Source organism: Coenobita brevimanus, chromosome 30 (assembly GCF_032717465.1).
Source record: "Coenobita brevimanus isolate Jiangsu-jjx chromosome 30, ASM3271746v2, whole genome shotgun sequence".
Classification (NCBI taxonomy): domain Eukaryota; kingdom Metazoa; phylum Arthropoda; class Malacostraca; order Decapoda; family Coenobitidae; genus Coenobita; species Coenobita brevimanus.
In genome coordinates, this window is record NC_136983.1 from 22,305,681 (window position 1) to 22,322,577 (window position 16,897).

General features: G+C 42.0%; 1 protein-coding gene across 1 annotated transcript in view; it reads right to left on the reverse strand.

The window, feature by feature from the left end:
• Positions 1–15,197, reverse strand: part of LOC145395249 (uncharacterized) — a 66,259-nt gene extending 51,062 nt beyond the window's left edge. Inside the window, exon 1 of the mRNA XM_080268938.1 lies at positions 13,541–15,197. Within this exon, the coding sequence (XP_080125064.1) occupies positions 13,541–15,197 (1,657 nt within the window). The remainder of the gene's footprint in view (positions 1–13,540) is intronic.
• Between the last annotated feature and the right edge of the window lie 1,700 nt (positions 15,198–16,897).

Consider the following 16,897-nt stretch of genomic DNA (forward strand, 5'->3'; position numbering starts at 1 on the left):
GTCGAGGGCTGCGTGGTAACTGGGAGGAGCTGCGGACCCTCCTGGCTTATTGTCCTTTGTGCATGTATCTTCAGGAATCTCTTGTAGGGCTTGCCACTCCTCATGCACCACCTGGGTATGATGCTTTTTACTCAGCTCCAACCCAGGAACCTGTTGGAGGTGGTGCTGTTTTGGTGAGGGCCGACATTCCTCATCGGCCAGTCCACCTCCAGTCTGACCTCCAGTGTGTTGCTGTGCGGTTGTATGCTCACCGCTGGTATATAGTTTGTTCCATTTATTTACCACCCAACACAACAATCAGTAGGATGGAACTTCAGAACCTGCTTGGGCAGTTACCTGCGCCCTTTCTTCTCTTGGGGGACTTCAGTGGTCGCCACCCCTTTTTGGAGTGACTGTCTTATTAACCAATGTGAGAGTTTGTAGGCGTCCTTAACCCCTACACCGCGGGCTTGTTTACCAATTACTTGCGTGTCCCGCGGGGTTATTTGGGCTCCGACAGACTCTCAAAAAATATTTGCTAAAAATCAGTTATTAGTCCTAGAATAATAAAATTATATATGCTTATAGCACATACCTTCAGCTTTCTCCTGGAATGATTGTTGAGCCTTCGTCAGTTTCCGTAGGACTTGTGGAGACCTCTGAAGTAGGGTAACTAAGTCTCCACTTTACACTTCCCGACAACCCGTTATATGATTACCACAGCCAGATACAAACACTATAAACACTATTCTACCATTTTCAAGTAGTTTGGGATCCATACTAAAAAAAAAAACAGTGTGAAAGCAATGGAAATTACGAGCGCGTCTGATCGCCGCACTTGTGCTAGTTCGCTCTAGGCACTCTGTCATTTATTATTCATAAAACCCCTCACACTTTATATTTCTATTACTATATCACACTTATATATATCTGGAGTCTTTCTCCATAAGTTTCATTCAGTCGTATTATTTTATTGTCACTGAAGTCATTCTATTTTTCAGTCAGTAAAATACGTAGAGAGCCACGGATTCACTCTCACTGTTATAACATAAATTATTTGTACTCATATTCTTATATTACTAATTACTTACATTACTATTTACATTTTCTATTCTATTTTCAATATTTACCCTTCTATTTTACTTACAATATGTTATTCACTGTCACTTTCAGTAAGATGAAACTATAGTACACTGTTCAATCATATGAACTGAACATCCATTGCTTTCACCTGCTATTTACACATTATTTACACATTATTTACACATTATTTCCAAATAATTCTGCTTCCACACTTGCACTGTTAGAACTGCTTCTGGCTGTGATAATCGAAGAAGCAGGTTACACAGAGGGGAACCTGGCATTCAGCGCACTGCCAAGAGGTGCGTTTATGCTCAGGTGTGCGGCGTGTGGTATGCGCACATACCTGACACCTGCGAATCGCAGCCTTCCTTTTCCCTGTGGCAGGCATTAGCTCAAGTCTGTGCCGATCCATATACGCCCTCTGCTCAAGTCGGTCGGGAAGTGTAACTGGATGGCGCCTTGGAGTTGCTGCTTGCACCTTACCATATTTTTCCAGCAGCTGCTGGACACAAGTCCTGGCGAACAACCTCAGGGAGAAGGACTTGGGTGGCTTTACCTTCATCTTGTACAGGATGAAGGCGTTCAGCATCGTCATATCTATGAGATGCAGAAAAACTTTCCTGTACCACCTAGTATTCTTCCTGAGGCAGTCGATCTCACCAATCATCATGTCGGACTTGTCCACCAGCCGCATGTTTATATTATAGTCCAACACAGCATCAGGTTTCATCACAGGTTCGCCTGTCCTACGGTCGACCTTCCCACTGTCTCTCATCTCCCCCTTATGTACGGTGGTGAGCATGTGCATGACTCTCTTGTCATGCCACCGTATTGCCAGCATCTTCTCAGACTTGCGTAGGTGCACGTCTCCTCGCTGCGAGTTTCCTGCCTCTGGGAATTTGGGGAAGTTGGCACGATTACTTTTGACAGTGCCGCAGGAGCCAATGCCGTGCTCAGAAAGGTATTTGGCAAGTTTCGGTGCTGTATAGTAGTTGTCTGTATACAGCACATGATTCCCACCAAAATACTTTTCTAGGAGCACTTTCACTACACAGCCTGAGAAGCCAAGGGGGTGTGTTTTATCGAGATCGACAGTGCTGGCTGAATATATGACGAAGTCAAGGATGTACCCCGTCTTACAGTCGCACAGTACAAAGAACTTAATTCCAAAGCGATGGCGTTTGCTTGGAATGTACTGGACAAACCGAAGACGTCCTCTGAACAGAACCAAGGACTCATCAATGACAACCTTCTGAAATGGGTGGAAGAATGACATGAACTTATCCTTCATTCTGTTCAGAATCTCCCGGATCTTCCAGAGTGGGTCGGTTTGGGAAGGTATATCATTATCGGCAAAGTGCAGGTTTCCCATGATGTTCCGGAAGCCATCTCTGGCCATGTACTTGTTGAAGGTCGGTGAGGGTAGTAAGGGGTCCATGGACCAGTATTCTTCCAACTCATGCTTCTTGGAGTGTGGCATAAGAAGCATGAGGGCAAAGAACACATACAGCTCCTGCACTCCCAGCATGGTCCACTGTTGCATCTTGGCTGCACCTGTACCACTAGCAGCACGTTGTGATTCGAACCTGTTAGTCTCATCACATATGTGCTGCATGACTTCGTCATCTAGGAAGGCCAAAAGGTAGTCGACACACTCAGCATTTTCGTCCATAGTGAAGGCAGGCTGAACTCCTGACGAGCTCTCATCGAAAACCAGGTTTTTGGGGACAAAATCTGACCCTTCCGTCCACGCGAAGGCGTCCAGGATTCCCTGGCATGGCAGTGGAGGGATGGTGGTGGTGGTGGTGGTGGAGGTTGGCTGAGAGGGAGGCTTATCACGGTCAAGGTCACTCACACTGACCCTAGGTTGCCGTACAGCACTAGCAGCCCTTACCCTACTAGCTACACTACTTCTCACTCTCTTAGATCTACCTCTACCTCTACGGCCGGCCTTCACTGTTGATGCTGGTGGTGACTCCGACGACGAAGACTCCGGAGATAACTCAGCCGACGATGATGACGAGATGAGTAAAGCGGGGCTTGGGGAACGGGGAGGTGAATGATCTCGTGACTCATGGCAGGCTGGGTCACGTGGGGGCATTGTTCTGGGGCTAACACGCCGCCTTTTCACTCCCTTCCCAAATTCTTTTCCTTCCTGCACTAAAGGCTCCTTTCCCTTGGAGCTACACACAGATTCACTGGTAGGAGCACTTGTTGTCGCTGTTTCTGGCGTGATAAGTTCACCCGGCTCATCACACGATTCACCGGAATCGTCAAAATCGCTGTCCATTATTATCATCGACAATTCAGCAAGTTCTCATGCCACTGCAGAGTCACTGAGGCCTTTCCTGCTTGCCTCAACACTTTTCTTGGGGGTAGAGGTCACGGGGCCCTTTGCAATGGGCGCAGAAGCGGCAGGAATGGCGGGGCGCGAGTGCGACATGTTGTCTCTGCAGTGGAGGACAAGGAACTAAATGCCGCGGCTTATCTGAGAAGGGAAGGGTTGACAATGACACTTTAGGCTGACCGCTGCTAACTTACAGGCTAATTTTTTATAGGTAGAAAATCTCGGCAATAAATAAAGAAATAGGTACTTCCAGGTGAATGTAAATGTCAATTAGGATTCTCCCTTCCTTTCTGATATATATTTTTATTACAGACATCGATTACAAGGCATAAATCAAAGGGGAAATTACCGTGGTAATGTAGCGAATGAATGCACGTGAGGTTTTGTCAGGTGATAATTGGGCAATTTCAGGAGTATAACACTATCACTTACCTGTTTTTTTTTTTGGTATATATTATTGGGTAAAAATATTGGGCATAGGGCTTATTTCAATGGATGAAATCTGTGGAAAAAGAAGAGGGAAATTTCCATAGCGCAGCGCAGCGTGAGAGGTGAGAGGAGAGGGTAATGGAGGGCAAGTAGGGAGGGGAGTCAAGAAGGGGGTAAATTATCTGAGAAGGGAAGGGTTGACAATGACACTTTAGGCTTACTGCTGCTAACTTACATGCTAATTTTTTATAGGTAGAAAATCTTGGCAATAAATATAGAAATAGGTAGTTCCAGGTGACTGTAAATGTCAATTAGGATTCTCCCTTCCTTTCTGATATATATTTTTATTACAGACATCGATTACAAGGCATAAATCAAAGGGGAAATTACCGTGGTAATGTAGCGAATGAATGCACGTGAGGTGTTGTCAGGTGATAATTAGGCAATTTCTGGAGTATAACACTATCACTTACCTTTTTTTTTTTTGGTATATATTATTGGGTAAAAATATAGGGCATAGGGCTTATTTCAATGGATGAAATCTGTGGAAAGAGAAGGGGGAAATTTCCGTAGCGCAGCGCGGCGTGGGATGTGAGAGGAGAGGGTAATGGAGGGCAGGTAGGGAGGGGAGTCAGGAAGGGGTTAAAATAGCTAAAATGTCAACAATGGATGGGAGTACAGATGAGATTTGGAGTGCTGACTAGTGTTGGACATTGGCAGTACTGATATATGATACAAGCCACCACTTGAGAGCCCGGGATAATTCAAAATAACACAGAATCACAAAAGTGACGCCCCGCGGTATGATCCATTGTAGCCGAGCGTCACGAAAGTGACGCCCCGCGGTTAAGGGGTTAATGGAGGATGAGGATCTTGCCCTCTTCAATAATGGGGCGTTTACCCATTTTCACCTCCAAACGGGTTCATTTACTGCAATCGACCTCTCTGTCTGCTCTCCTGACTGTCTCCTGGATTTTACCTGGGAGGTTATGGAGGATCTCCATGGAAGTGATCACTTTCCCATCCTTCTTACTGCAGCAGCATCTAGTCCTGTTCCCGTCTACCGAGGTGGAGATTGGATAAGGCAGACTGGTCCCTTTTCTCTTCTCTGATTTCTGTTGATGTCTCCGTTGAAGACTTTCCACATACTAATGAGGCTGTTTCGTTCTTTACCTCCGTTCTGCATTCTGCTGCCCTTCATGCTGTCCCTAAAACCTCTGGCACATATTGCTATCAACCAGTCCCATGATGGAATGAGGATTGCAGTGTTGCTGTACGTGAGAAGAAGGAAACAGTTCATATTTGAATTTCATAAACAGCAGACGTTACTGATCTACCAAAAGACCCACCAACATGTCGTAAAAACACCCCCGCTAATACCAATACTCCAGTCCTGTATGAGACAGCCCAAGCTCGTATTCAATATGGATGGTGGATGTTAGCGCCGAAGTGGTGACATATGGAGATGTGGGAGGACCACTTGGCCTTGGGGATATACCCTGGGGATAGGCCCTGAAGCCTTTGCCCAGAGTAGGTCACATAAAAAAGGGGGGGGGTATTTCTTCCGTGGTCCGGGTACGAAGCTAAAACTACGATTTAAGGAAGGGTATCAGGAAGTGAACGATTTAGACATGGTTTGCAAACAGCTATATATTGCTTATTTTCAACACCCGAAAAATAAAGACAAAATGAAACCGGTGATATTCTATCACAAATGGCTAGTGAAATCGCTCTCTCCCAACGAGCTTGACTGTCAAAAAATGACGCTCGACTCGTCACGAGTATTATGGGCATCAAATAATATTTGGAGTAGGAATGAAAAAAATGCACACAGATGGTCAATCAAAGAAGATATATCATAGACCTAGCACGCAGTACTCTTGAATCAATGTTCTAACTCGAAAAAGTAAGCTGAGCTCAGACAGTCAAGGAGTGTCTGAGTCGACATGTTTACATTAGACACTCCATAAGCCCATTAGATATAGGGTCAAAACGATAAGAGTCTTAGGGTCAGACACTGACGATCAATGGCATGCGAAATATAAAGCACAGAACAACAAGACGAATTATATTCTGTTAACGATATCTTTAGCAAAGATGTTTGGGTTATACTCATTAAGACAACATGGGTGGAGATTATGAATGTGTTTAAGCGATTGTTTTGGAAAGAATCCCCAGAAAATTGTAAACAGATAAAAAGTAAGAGCTGACCAATAACACGAGTCAAGACCTACTTAAAATGCAGAGTTTATTTATTTGAACCGGAAAATGAAAAAAAAAATCGTAGAATGTTTCAATAGAACCTTAAAATCTAGAATGTGGAAGTACTTAACCCACAACAAAACGATTCAATGGATTGATATCCCGCATGCCTTAAGTGAAAACTATAACTCCAGCTATCACAGGAGTACTGGGATAACGTTAAAAAGTTTTAGGTTGGAGACAAAGTAAGAATCAGTGGTAGGCACAAAGCTTTAAAGAAATGTTGTTTTCCAGCACTACCACCTTAGCGTCCGTCGTGTCAGGGGACTTACAGACAAACCCAACAACTTCAGACTGAACGATATGGACGGTGAAGAAATTATTGGGAATTTTTACTAAGAGGAAATGGTGAAGTATGGCGTCTCAAAACATGGCTAGGGGACAACAAGTTGCACAGTCACACTTGGTGGTCGCTCAGTAAGATTTGAAAGTTGCAGCAATCAAGAGTGTGGGTAGCGTAATGAGAAGTTGTGGTTGTTCACACAAGATTGTACGTTGCACAAATAGGATTGTAGAGTGCACAAATAGAATTGTAGGGAACAACGAATGAGATTGTGGGTCTTGTTCCTTCAGTAAATGGATGGCTTAAACTAATATTAAACAAAAAGCTGATCTCGTTAACATGAGAACAAATAAAAAACAGTTTCAAAATACGAAATTAAATTAGATAGACATGTACCAAAAAATTTTAAGCTTCTGAAACCGCAGATAGAACCATTTGAAAAAATGGTCCCAGTCATTCAAATGTCACAGCCTCAGCGTCCTACCATCCAAGCACCAGAACCTCAACTTCCTGCCATTCCTAATTCCCAACAGCACTTCATCTCATATCTACATCTCATCTAAATAAGGTTTTAAAGGTAGGAACATGGCAGTAAAGTAGCCTACCTGAGAATAATGGGAATATGTGACAGGGATTATGACTGTGCCTATGATATAAAACCCACTGATGATGTTTTAGGATATACAGTAAACTGGGATAAAGTAACAATAATATCGAGGGAAATCATGTGAGTAGTGATGACACAACTTTTAAAGGCAGGGAAGGATTGTGGAGACTCCCGACCTTAAAAGATTTTGACCCTGAACAAGTAACAGATATGGACCATGATACTAAGAAGATTATGGTGAAAACAAAGTCATTCTTACAAGATTGTAGTGTTAAGACAGCTAGATGAAGTAAATACAGGGTGACCCAGAAAAACCTCCCACATTTCAAAAGTAAATGAAAAAGTAATGGTTAAAGATCATCAAAGTATTATTTGCACACATGAAACTTCATTCAATACCGTTTTTATTCATCATGTTTTAAAGATAACATCCTTCAAATGGTGGCCGTCATTGTCTATACACGCTTGGAGGTGACTTCTGAAGGCTGCCATGGCTCGATAGGTCATGTCGGATGGAACAGCAGCCATCTCCTGCTGAATAGCAACCTTAAGGGCTTCAGGAGTTTGGGGTCGATGAGTATACACTCGTGATTTAAGGTAGCCCCATCGCTGTTGCCGATATTGGCATCGTGGGTCCTTATTTCTTTGAAGAAGGTGGTGTAACTGTTACCGTAACTTCTGACCGTTACATTGATATGCTCGAAAACTTTCTAAGGCCACAACTCGAACATCTTGAGCTTGAAGAACTCGATATGTGGTTTCAGTAAGAATGAGCTACGGCACACACAGCTTGAAGATCAGCGCAAGTGCTGAGGGAAATGTTTCCAGATCGGGTGATCTCGTTGCGCGGCGATATTGGGTGGCTGGCCCGTTCCCCTGACCTCGCCCCTTGTGATTTTTTAAAATCACGAGTGTATACTCATGGACCCCAAACTCTTGAAGCCCTTAAGGTTGCTATTCAGCAGGAGATAGCCGGTGTTCCACCCAACATGACCCGTCGAGTCATGGCAGCCTTCAGAAATCGCCTCCAAGCGTGTATAGACAATGACGGCCACCATTTGGAGGATGTTATCTTTAAAACATGATGATTAAAACTGTACTGAATGAAGTTTCATGTGTGCAAATAATATTCTGATTATCTTTAACCATTATTTTTTCATTTACCTTTGACATGTCGAAGGTTTTTCTGGGTCAATCTGTATTTTCATCCGTACTAAATGCTCTGAACTCTCCAACTCGAATTCTTCCCGCTCTTTCTCGCACCTTGCTAAAAACCTTTCTAGCAACTTTACCTCATCATCCTTCCCTCCCCAGTTCCACTCTGATGGCTCTGTAGCTATATCATCTACTAATAAAGCAGAGCTCTTCACTCAGACTTTCTCCTACCATTCCAGCTTAGACGATTCCGGAGTTCTCCCTCCATCTCTTCCCCCCTCTGACTTCCCCATGGCTGACATTGAAACTTCTTCAATTGATGTATTTTCTGCCATCACTGGCCTCGGTACTAACAAGGCATATGTACCTGATGAGGTTCTTCCTGTTGTCCTCAAGAACTATGCTTCTGTGCATATACCCTGCCTAGGTAAACTCTTTTGTCTTTGTCTGACAACTTGCACCTTTCCTTCTTGCTGGAAGTTTGCTCACATTCAGCCTGTCCCAAAGACGGATGACCATTCCCAGCCCCCTAACTATCGCCCAGTTGCGTTAACATCCTGTACTTCAAAACTTTTCGAGATTAGTCAAAACAAAAACTTTTTAAAGTATCTTTCCTATCACAACCTACTTTCTGATTGTCAGTATGGGTTTCGCCAGGAACGCCCCACTGGTGATCTCATCTACCTTTCAGATTCCTGGTCATCCTCCTGTCGGGACTTTGGCGAAAGCTTTGCAATTGCACTTGACAACTCAAAGGCTTTCGATCGAGTCTGGCATAAATCTATAATTTCCAAACTACCTTCTTACGGTTTCTGACCTTCTATCTGTGCCTTCATCACTAGCTTCCTTTCTGGTTGTTCTATTGTTGCTGTTGTAGGCGGCTACTGTTCTTCTCTCAGAGCTAGCAGTAATGGTGTTCCCCAGGGTTTTCTCCTGTCTCTAACTCTCTTCCTTGCATTCATCAGTGACCTAAGCTGAACACCTAACCCTATCCACTCATACATTAATGACTCCACCCTTTCACCTTTCCATTCGTTTCTGGCAGAGTCCATCTCAGCAGTTGCTTCAACAAACAAGGGATGAGTCTATGGCACACCTAAAGTCTGACTTGGGTCATATCTTTGATTGGGGTTAAATAACCTTGTTTTTAATGCATCAAAATCTCAGTTCTTACATCTGTCAACTAGACAAAATCTTCCACAGGATTATCCTCTAACTTTTAACAATACCCAGCTCAATCTTAAATCATCTTTAAACGTACTTAGGGTTTCAGTCTCTCAGGATTTATCTTGGACAAAACATAATTATTGCCTCTCTTGAATAATCTGCTTCCAAGAGATTGAGTGTGCTAAGCCGACTCCGTACCTTTTTTACCCCTGCCCAGTTGCTGACTTTATACACGGGTTTTATTCGCTCCTGTGTAGAGTACAGCTCTCATGTATGGGGAGGCTCCCCACATGCAGCTCTTCTCAACAGGGTGGAGTCAAAGACTTTTCGCGTCATTAGCTCTCTTCCCCTTACTGGCTTCCTTCCATCTCTGTCTCTGCCGCACTGTTGAATCTTTATTTCTTATCTATCGTTACATCAATAGTCACTGCTCCTCTGAACTGTCTGCTTGCATCCCTCCACCACTACGGTGGGAACACAGCACCCATCTAGCAACAATCTCTCATCCCTTTTTCTGTCCAACTCCCAAATACATGAGTTAACCGCTACTCCCAGTCCTGCATGTATGCAACAGGTCAACTCTGCAACTGTCTCCCTCTGTCCGTTTTTCCTACCAGTGGCGTATGTAGGGGGGGGGGCACTCGGCCATGCCCCCCCTTTTTGTCCCATTAAGCCTATATATCTACAGATCTAAATACGTATACAAGTAATCAGTGAATTTAGCCGTAAAAATAGGCTGCTTGATTTCAAATCATCAACTCTCACACGACTCGAGTGAGTAAGTAAGCTCTCACTCACTCAATCTCTCTCTCTCTCTCTCTCTCTAAGTCATTAATGCGAGTTTTAGTTTAATTTTTTAAATGTTTCATATAAAAATGAACATGGCACTTCCAGGGATGAAGGAACCAATTATTTACTGTGATTTAGGTTTTTTTTTTTTTAATACATACTGGGTGCTGTAGAATTCCCTAATTAAATATTTTTCAAACAGCTCATTTTTGTTTTAGCCAAGATATATAAACTTCTATATATTGTTTTGCCGGTCAGTATCAAATTAGTCCAATATATCCCTCTTGAGGCCTCAAAATATCTCTACAAATGCTGATTTTCAAAAAATTTCCTGGGGGGAGCTTACAGTGCCCCCCCAGACCCCCCAGCTGTAGAGGCTCGCTTCGCTCCCCCCCCCCTTAAGAAAAATCCTGGATTCACCCCTGTGGCCCCCCCCCCTTTCCATGGACCTATATACGCCATTGTTTCCTACTGCCTATCTCCAGTCTTTCAAATGCAGTGTGTCTAGGCATCTTAAAATGAATGGATCTTGAATTTGGCTTTATGTTATCTTTTTTTTTTTTTTTCCTTGGAAGGAGCAATTTCCAGGTCCCTGGCCCTTGGTTCTTTTTTTGCATAAAAAAAAAAAAACTGAGCAAGCAGAGTGAAACTAATATATCAAATATTCCTATATTATCTATCACGTCGAAGTAGCTTGCCTGACATCACGCAATACATTGCAGAACTTTCGTTATTCTCCAGTCGGATCCAACTGCCTATCTCGAACACCAAGTCTTTTATTATTTCTAGAGATGGAGGCTGGGAACACGAATATCTTCAATGAATTACAGACTATTAACGACACCTTCTGCAGTTGGGAATATTCGAATGATTACAATGTAGGAAATATTCTTCCTTTATTTATTTTTTTTTATTTTATTTTTTTAAATAACAGAACGGAGGAAGGAAAAACAAATGGGGGAAAAAAAAAAGAATCAATACACCAGACTACTGGTGTCCTCCATTCATAAAATATCTGTAACAGTTAGACTTGAACAGTTGTGGGTTGAAATTTGGAGGAAAACAACTCTGGGGAAGCGAGTTCCAGAGAGATGCAGTTCGGGGAATGAAAGAATTCTGATAGGCAGAAGTTCTGCAATATGGTTGAGTGACATTCCAGTCATGAGCGCTACCAGATGTCCGTGTAGCACGAGGGAAGGCATGGAGAGGTGGCACCATGGACGCAACTTCGTCTGAGCATTTGCCAAAAAAATATCTGTAAAATAATGCAAGGGAGGCAACATTCCTTCTTACATGCAGGGGAGGTAGTTTATATGTAATGGCAGGGTTGTTAATGATTCTTACAGCTTTATTCTGAATTTTGTCCAGTTGTCTCAATGCAACCTCTCCACAACCATTCCACAAGGGTGAGCATTATTCAAGCTGAGAGCGCACATGACTCTCATAAATTATAGCTAACTGCTCATCGGTGAAGAAGTTACGGACTCTGTACAATAATCCAAGTTTCTTTGAGGCGGTTTTAGCAAGTGATCTGACATAAGAGGTCCAGCTGAGGGCACTGTTAAGTGAGACACCAAGAATTTCAATACTTTTGGGGATGGAAATATTAGTAGCACTGAAGGTAATGTACGAATCTGGCAATATCTGTCTATTAGTAAACTGTATATATTTAGTTATACTAGCATTAAAAGAGACAAGGTTGTTTTGTCCCCATTCACTGATTGTAGCTAGATCTTGATTTATGGAGATGGCTGTACTGAGTTGAGAGGTAGAGATATTAGATTTTGTAAATGGATGTCTGAGTGTGAATGAACTATGTAGTGTTGAGTCATCTGCATATGAGTGAACGGGATTGTGAGTGACAGATAAGAGATCATTAATATGAACCAGAAATAGGTTTGGCGCCAGATCTGATCCCTGCGGCACGCCGGCATTAATTGAGTGGAAATTCGAATATACATCATCTACTTTTACTCTTATTTTCCTGTCACTAAGATAAGAAGAAATCAAAGGAACAACAGACGTTAGTCCATAGCAAGGGAGTTTGGACAGCAGGGAACGGTGCCATACTCTGTCGAAAGCTTTAGAGATATCAAGAGCTACTGCATGAGTTTCTCCAAAAAGATCAATTGATTGATCGATGGTATGAGTTAAGAGATTGAGTATGTCAATGGTGGATCTTTCGTGGCGAAAACCGTATTGTCTATCACTAATTAAGTTGTTGGATTCAAGATGTTTAACAATATGCTTATTAATTAAAGTTTCAAATACCTTACCAAGAGAAGATGTGACAGCTATTGGTCTGTAATTGGTGGGGTCAGACGAACTTCCTTTCTTCGGAACTGGGTGGATATTGGCTTCTTTCCATGAATTTGGGAATAAAGAAGTACGTATGCATAGTCTGAATAATTTGGCTAGGACAGAGGCAAGTTCAGGGGAACACTTTTTCAAAACATTCACCATTCATTCATTCATTCATTCGGCTCCCAAGTAGGCATTTAGCCTGTCAGGTGGATCAGCCGTCTCCAGTTGGTTCTCTCAAAGGCCTCTTGATTTCTCAATGCTTCGATGTTATCCATACCTCGTCTGTCCAACAGTTCCTCCACACCATCTCTCCATTTTTTCCGAGGTCTTCCGACTGATCTTCTGCCATCAGGTCTCCAATTCCATCTCTCCTTCACTATTCTTGACTCGTCCATCCTCTCAACATGTCCTAGCCATCTCAGTTGTGAATTTTCGATTACTTTTCTCACCGATGTTACTCCAACCATTTCTCTTATTGTTTCATTCCTGATTCTGTCTCTCCTTGTTTTGTCCACTATTGCTCTCAGTGGTCTCATTTCTGCTGCTTGAACTCTGCTCCAGTCTCGGGTTGTCAGAGTCCAGCTCTCAGATGCGTATGTGAGTATAGGTGTTAAAATAGACTGGAATATAGTTCTCTTTGCCTCCAGTGGTACGTATCTGTCTTTGAGTATTGGATATAGAGAGCATACACATCTGCTATATTTAGTTATCCTTTCGGTGATCTCTCTCTTATTCTTATCTCCCTCCTTCGTAAAAATACACCCCAGATATTTTACAAGTTCTACTTCTTTGACCTGATCGCCCCCAACTACTATATCATCCGCGTCATCATTTTGCTTTTTCACAGTGAGTATTTCTGTTTTGTTTATGTTTATTGTTACTCCTGCTTCTTCAAAACATTCCCTCCAGCACTCCAAAGCTCTTGTTAGTTGTGGCCGGCTATTACTCCAACATGCGATGTCGTCTGCGTAGGCCAATATATCTCCTTGCTCTTCATTTCCAAACCTTTCCTTGAATCTTTTAATTATCATGTCCATATAAGCAATAAACAGTAATGGGGATAATACACTTCCTTGTTTCACCCCAGTTTCCACTTCAAACCAAGTATCTTTTTCATACCCCGTTCGAACCTTACATTGATGAGGGTCATATGTACTCTTAATGGCCCTCTTTAATCTCCCAGTAATTCCATATTCCTCTACAAGACACCTCCAAAGCTTTTTCCTAGGAATTGAGTCAAAAGCCTTTGACAGGTCAATAAAGGCAACATATAGGTCCTTGTTATACTCCCAGCATTTTTCCATCACCATTCTGAGTACAAATACCGGGTCCGACGTGCTTCTGTCCTTCCTGTACCCAAACTGCTCTTCTCCTAGTCTGTCTTCAATTATAGATCTTGCTCTTTTCTCTATAATTCTTTCGTAGAGTTTAGCTATATGGTTTATAGGCGATATGCCTCTGTAATTATTAAACAGTCCCGAATCACCCTTTCCTTTAAATATGGGCACTATGATGGTTTTGCCCCAATCCGGTGGAATTTTTCCATTTACCCATGCTTCATTGACCACTCTTAACACTGTTTCTTTTAGTCGATTACTTCCATTCTTGATCAATTCAATAGGTATTCCATCGCTGCCTGGTGATTTATCGTTCTTCATCTTTATCAAAGAGTCCTCGAGTTCTCTCATTGTTATTAAGTCATCAATTTCGTCCTGTGCTTCATACTCTGCACCCAATCCATCTCTGTACTCCTCAAGATCTACTGTCTCTCTGTTTAGTAGTCTCTTAAAGTAGTTTTGCCATCGTTCATTGATTTTGTCCTCGTCTGTGATTATATTACCATCGTCATCTTTCAAGTTGTAGATCATTGTTTTGTCTTTACGGTATGATTTTGCCAGTCCAAATATTTTCTTTTTATTTCCTCTAACATCTTCCTCTAAAGCTTCTCCTAAGTCTTTCCAAACATTTCTTCTTGCTTGTCTCTTTATGTTCTCAGTTTCATTTCTTGCCTCTATATACTCAAGTCTTGTCTCTGGGCTTTTATGTTTCAGCCACTTCCTCAATTTCTTCACTTTATTCTTCACTGACAACTTAACTTCTTCCGTCCACCACGGTGTATGTCGTTTTCTGCTTCCTCCTACCATTTTTACTCCTAACTCTTCTTCTGCAATTCTTTTTATAATATTTTCTAATTCGACCCAAGTTTGGATCTCGTCATCCCTATTTTCAAGTTGTTCATCAATTTTGTTCATATAAGTTTCCCTTGTCACTTCATTTCTAAGTGGTTCAACATTTATCATCTTTCTCTTCTGTTTTTGTTTCACTTTACTCCTGTTTATAGTTAGGTCCCCGACAAGTAATCTATGGTCAGAATTTAAAGAGTCTCCAGGAAGAACTTTAACATTGCGAAATATCCGTTTATCTGATGTTATAAAGTAGTCTATGATGGATTTTTGGTCAAATTGTCCAGTTACCGTATTCCACCTATATCGTGTGAATTGATGCTCTTCTTTGTGTTCAAAGTAGCCATTCATGATTTTGAGATTATTTCTAACACACAAGTCGATCAGATTTTCGCCTTCAGTATTCCTGGTTTCTTCACCAAATGGACCGATAATATTTTCTATTCCTTCTCTCTCTTTTCCCACTCGGGCGTTGAAGTCTCCCATAAGTATTGTTGTATGATTTGGTCTGAGGTCACAGTTATCTTCAAGAAGTTCCATATATTCTCGTTTTTCATCTTCGGGGTGTCCTTGTTGTGGGGCATAGACCTGGTATATGATATGTTTCATATTTTTTATATTCAAGGTACAGTACATTAACCTTTCATTTACAAGTTTGACTTCTTGTACATGTGGTGATAGAGCTGGTCCTACTATCATAGCTACGCCATGATTCCTTCTTCCTTCTTCCACACCACTATACATTAATACAAATCCTCCTCCCAGATCTTTTCCCTTTTCTTTTCCATGATGTCTTGTCTCTGCTAAACCTATCAGGTCTATTTTTCGTTCTTTCATTAGTTCGATTAGTTCTTCTTCTTTGTCTGTGTATGTACATACATTAAGTGTGGCAATTCTAATTTTTGTTTGGGTATTCCGGTTCATGTCCCTTAAACATTTCCGAGGTCGACATTGATCGGTCCGTCCAGATTCCGAGGCTGATCCATGAGATTCACGAGCATATTTGTTGTAACTGTCGGCTAGCTAGGCCTGTCACAGTCCACCGCTGTCGTTAGCGTTACCCAGGGGGCACCTAGGTCAGATGACCTGGAGGTGACAGTCGGAATTTGCCCCCCTTTCAAAACAATTGGAGGAATTCCATCTGGGCCTGGAGCTTTGTTGGTAGGTAAATTGTCTAGGATGGATTTTACGAATCTTGTCTGTATTTTAAATGGGGCAATTTCGGGAGAATCAAGTTCCAGTCCTGAGACATTCTGGCTGGTATCATCTATGGTAGAGTTTCTTGCAAAGGTACTAGCAAAGATATCTGCTTTCCCACGTGGGTCATTTGTAATAATCCCATCTGAAGATTTTAGTGGCGGAATGGAAGATGACTTGTTAAAGTTATTATTGAAAGAATTAAGAGCTGACCAGAATATACTATTGTCATTAGGGATGTTAAGTAGTTTTGATGCTTGCTTTTGAAGAAAGTTTGATTTAGATAGATTTAATACAGCTTTTGCATGATTTCTAGCAATTTTAAATTGGGAGAGTGATTCAGATGATTTTCATTTTAAGTAAGAGTTATATGCTAATGACTTTTGGTCTGTTGCTCTGGCACAATTGCCATCAAACCATTTTGGAGAGTTTGATCTTTTAGTGAACTATTGACTTGGTATGAATAAATCCATACCAGCTAGTATTAAGTCACAAATGTGGGACTGGGTAGTATTGGGATCACTAGAGAAGAAAGACTGCCATGGAACATCAGCAAGATAATTTCTAAATCCATCCCAGTCTGCCCTGTCAAAGTGCCATCGGGTCACCCTGACAGGTTCGGAATGGGGAGGTGTAGGAGGGTTAACTAATGAGGCTTTGATGAGATTGTGGTCAGAGGATCCAAGTGGTGACAGTACCTCTATCCTGTATTGATCTGGATTATTTGTCAAGAATAAATCCAAGAGATGGGCATTATGGTCAGGATTATCAGGTATTCTGGTTGGTTGCTTTACCAACTGGGTGAGATTAAACGATTCCGCAAACAGCTCGCATTCTAGACCAGCATCGTCAGTCCAGGCAGAATGCAATAACCATTCAACACTGTGTATGTTAAAATCACCCAAAATGGTAATTTCATTGCCAAGGGCAAGGTCAAGGTTACTCAACTGAGTGGATATGGAATCAAATACACTGGGTTCCGAAGAAGCATTGGGGGAACGATAAACTACACAGATATATTTGGTAATGTTTTGGCAATTTAATTTATATAATGAGTAATCAAAACTGGATGATGTGAAGTTTAAAATAGTATCAACTGCATATTGGGATTT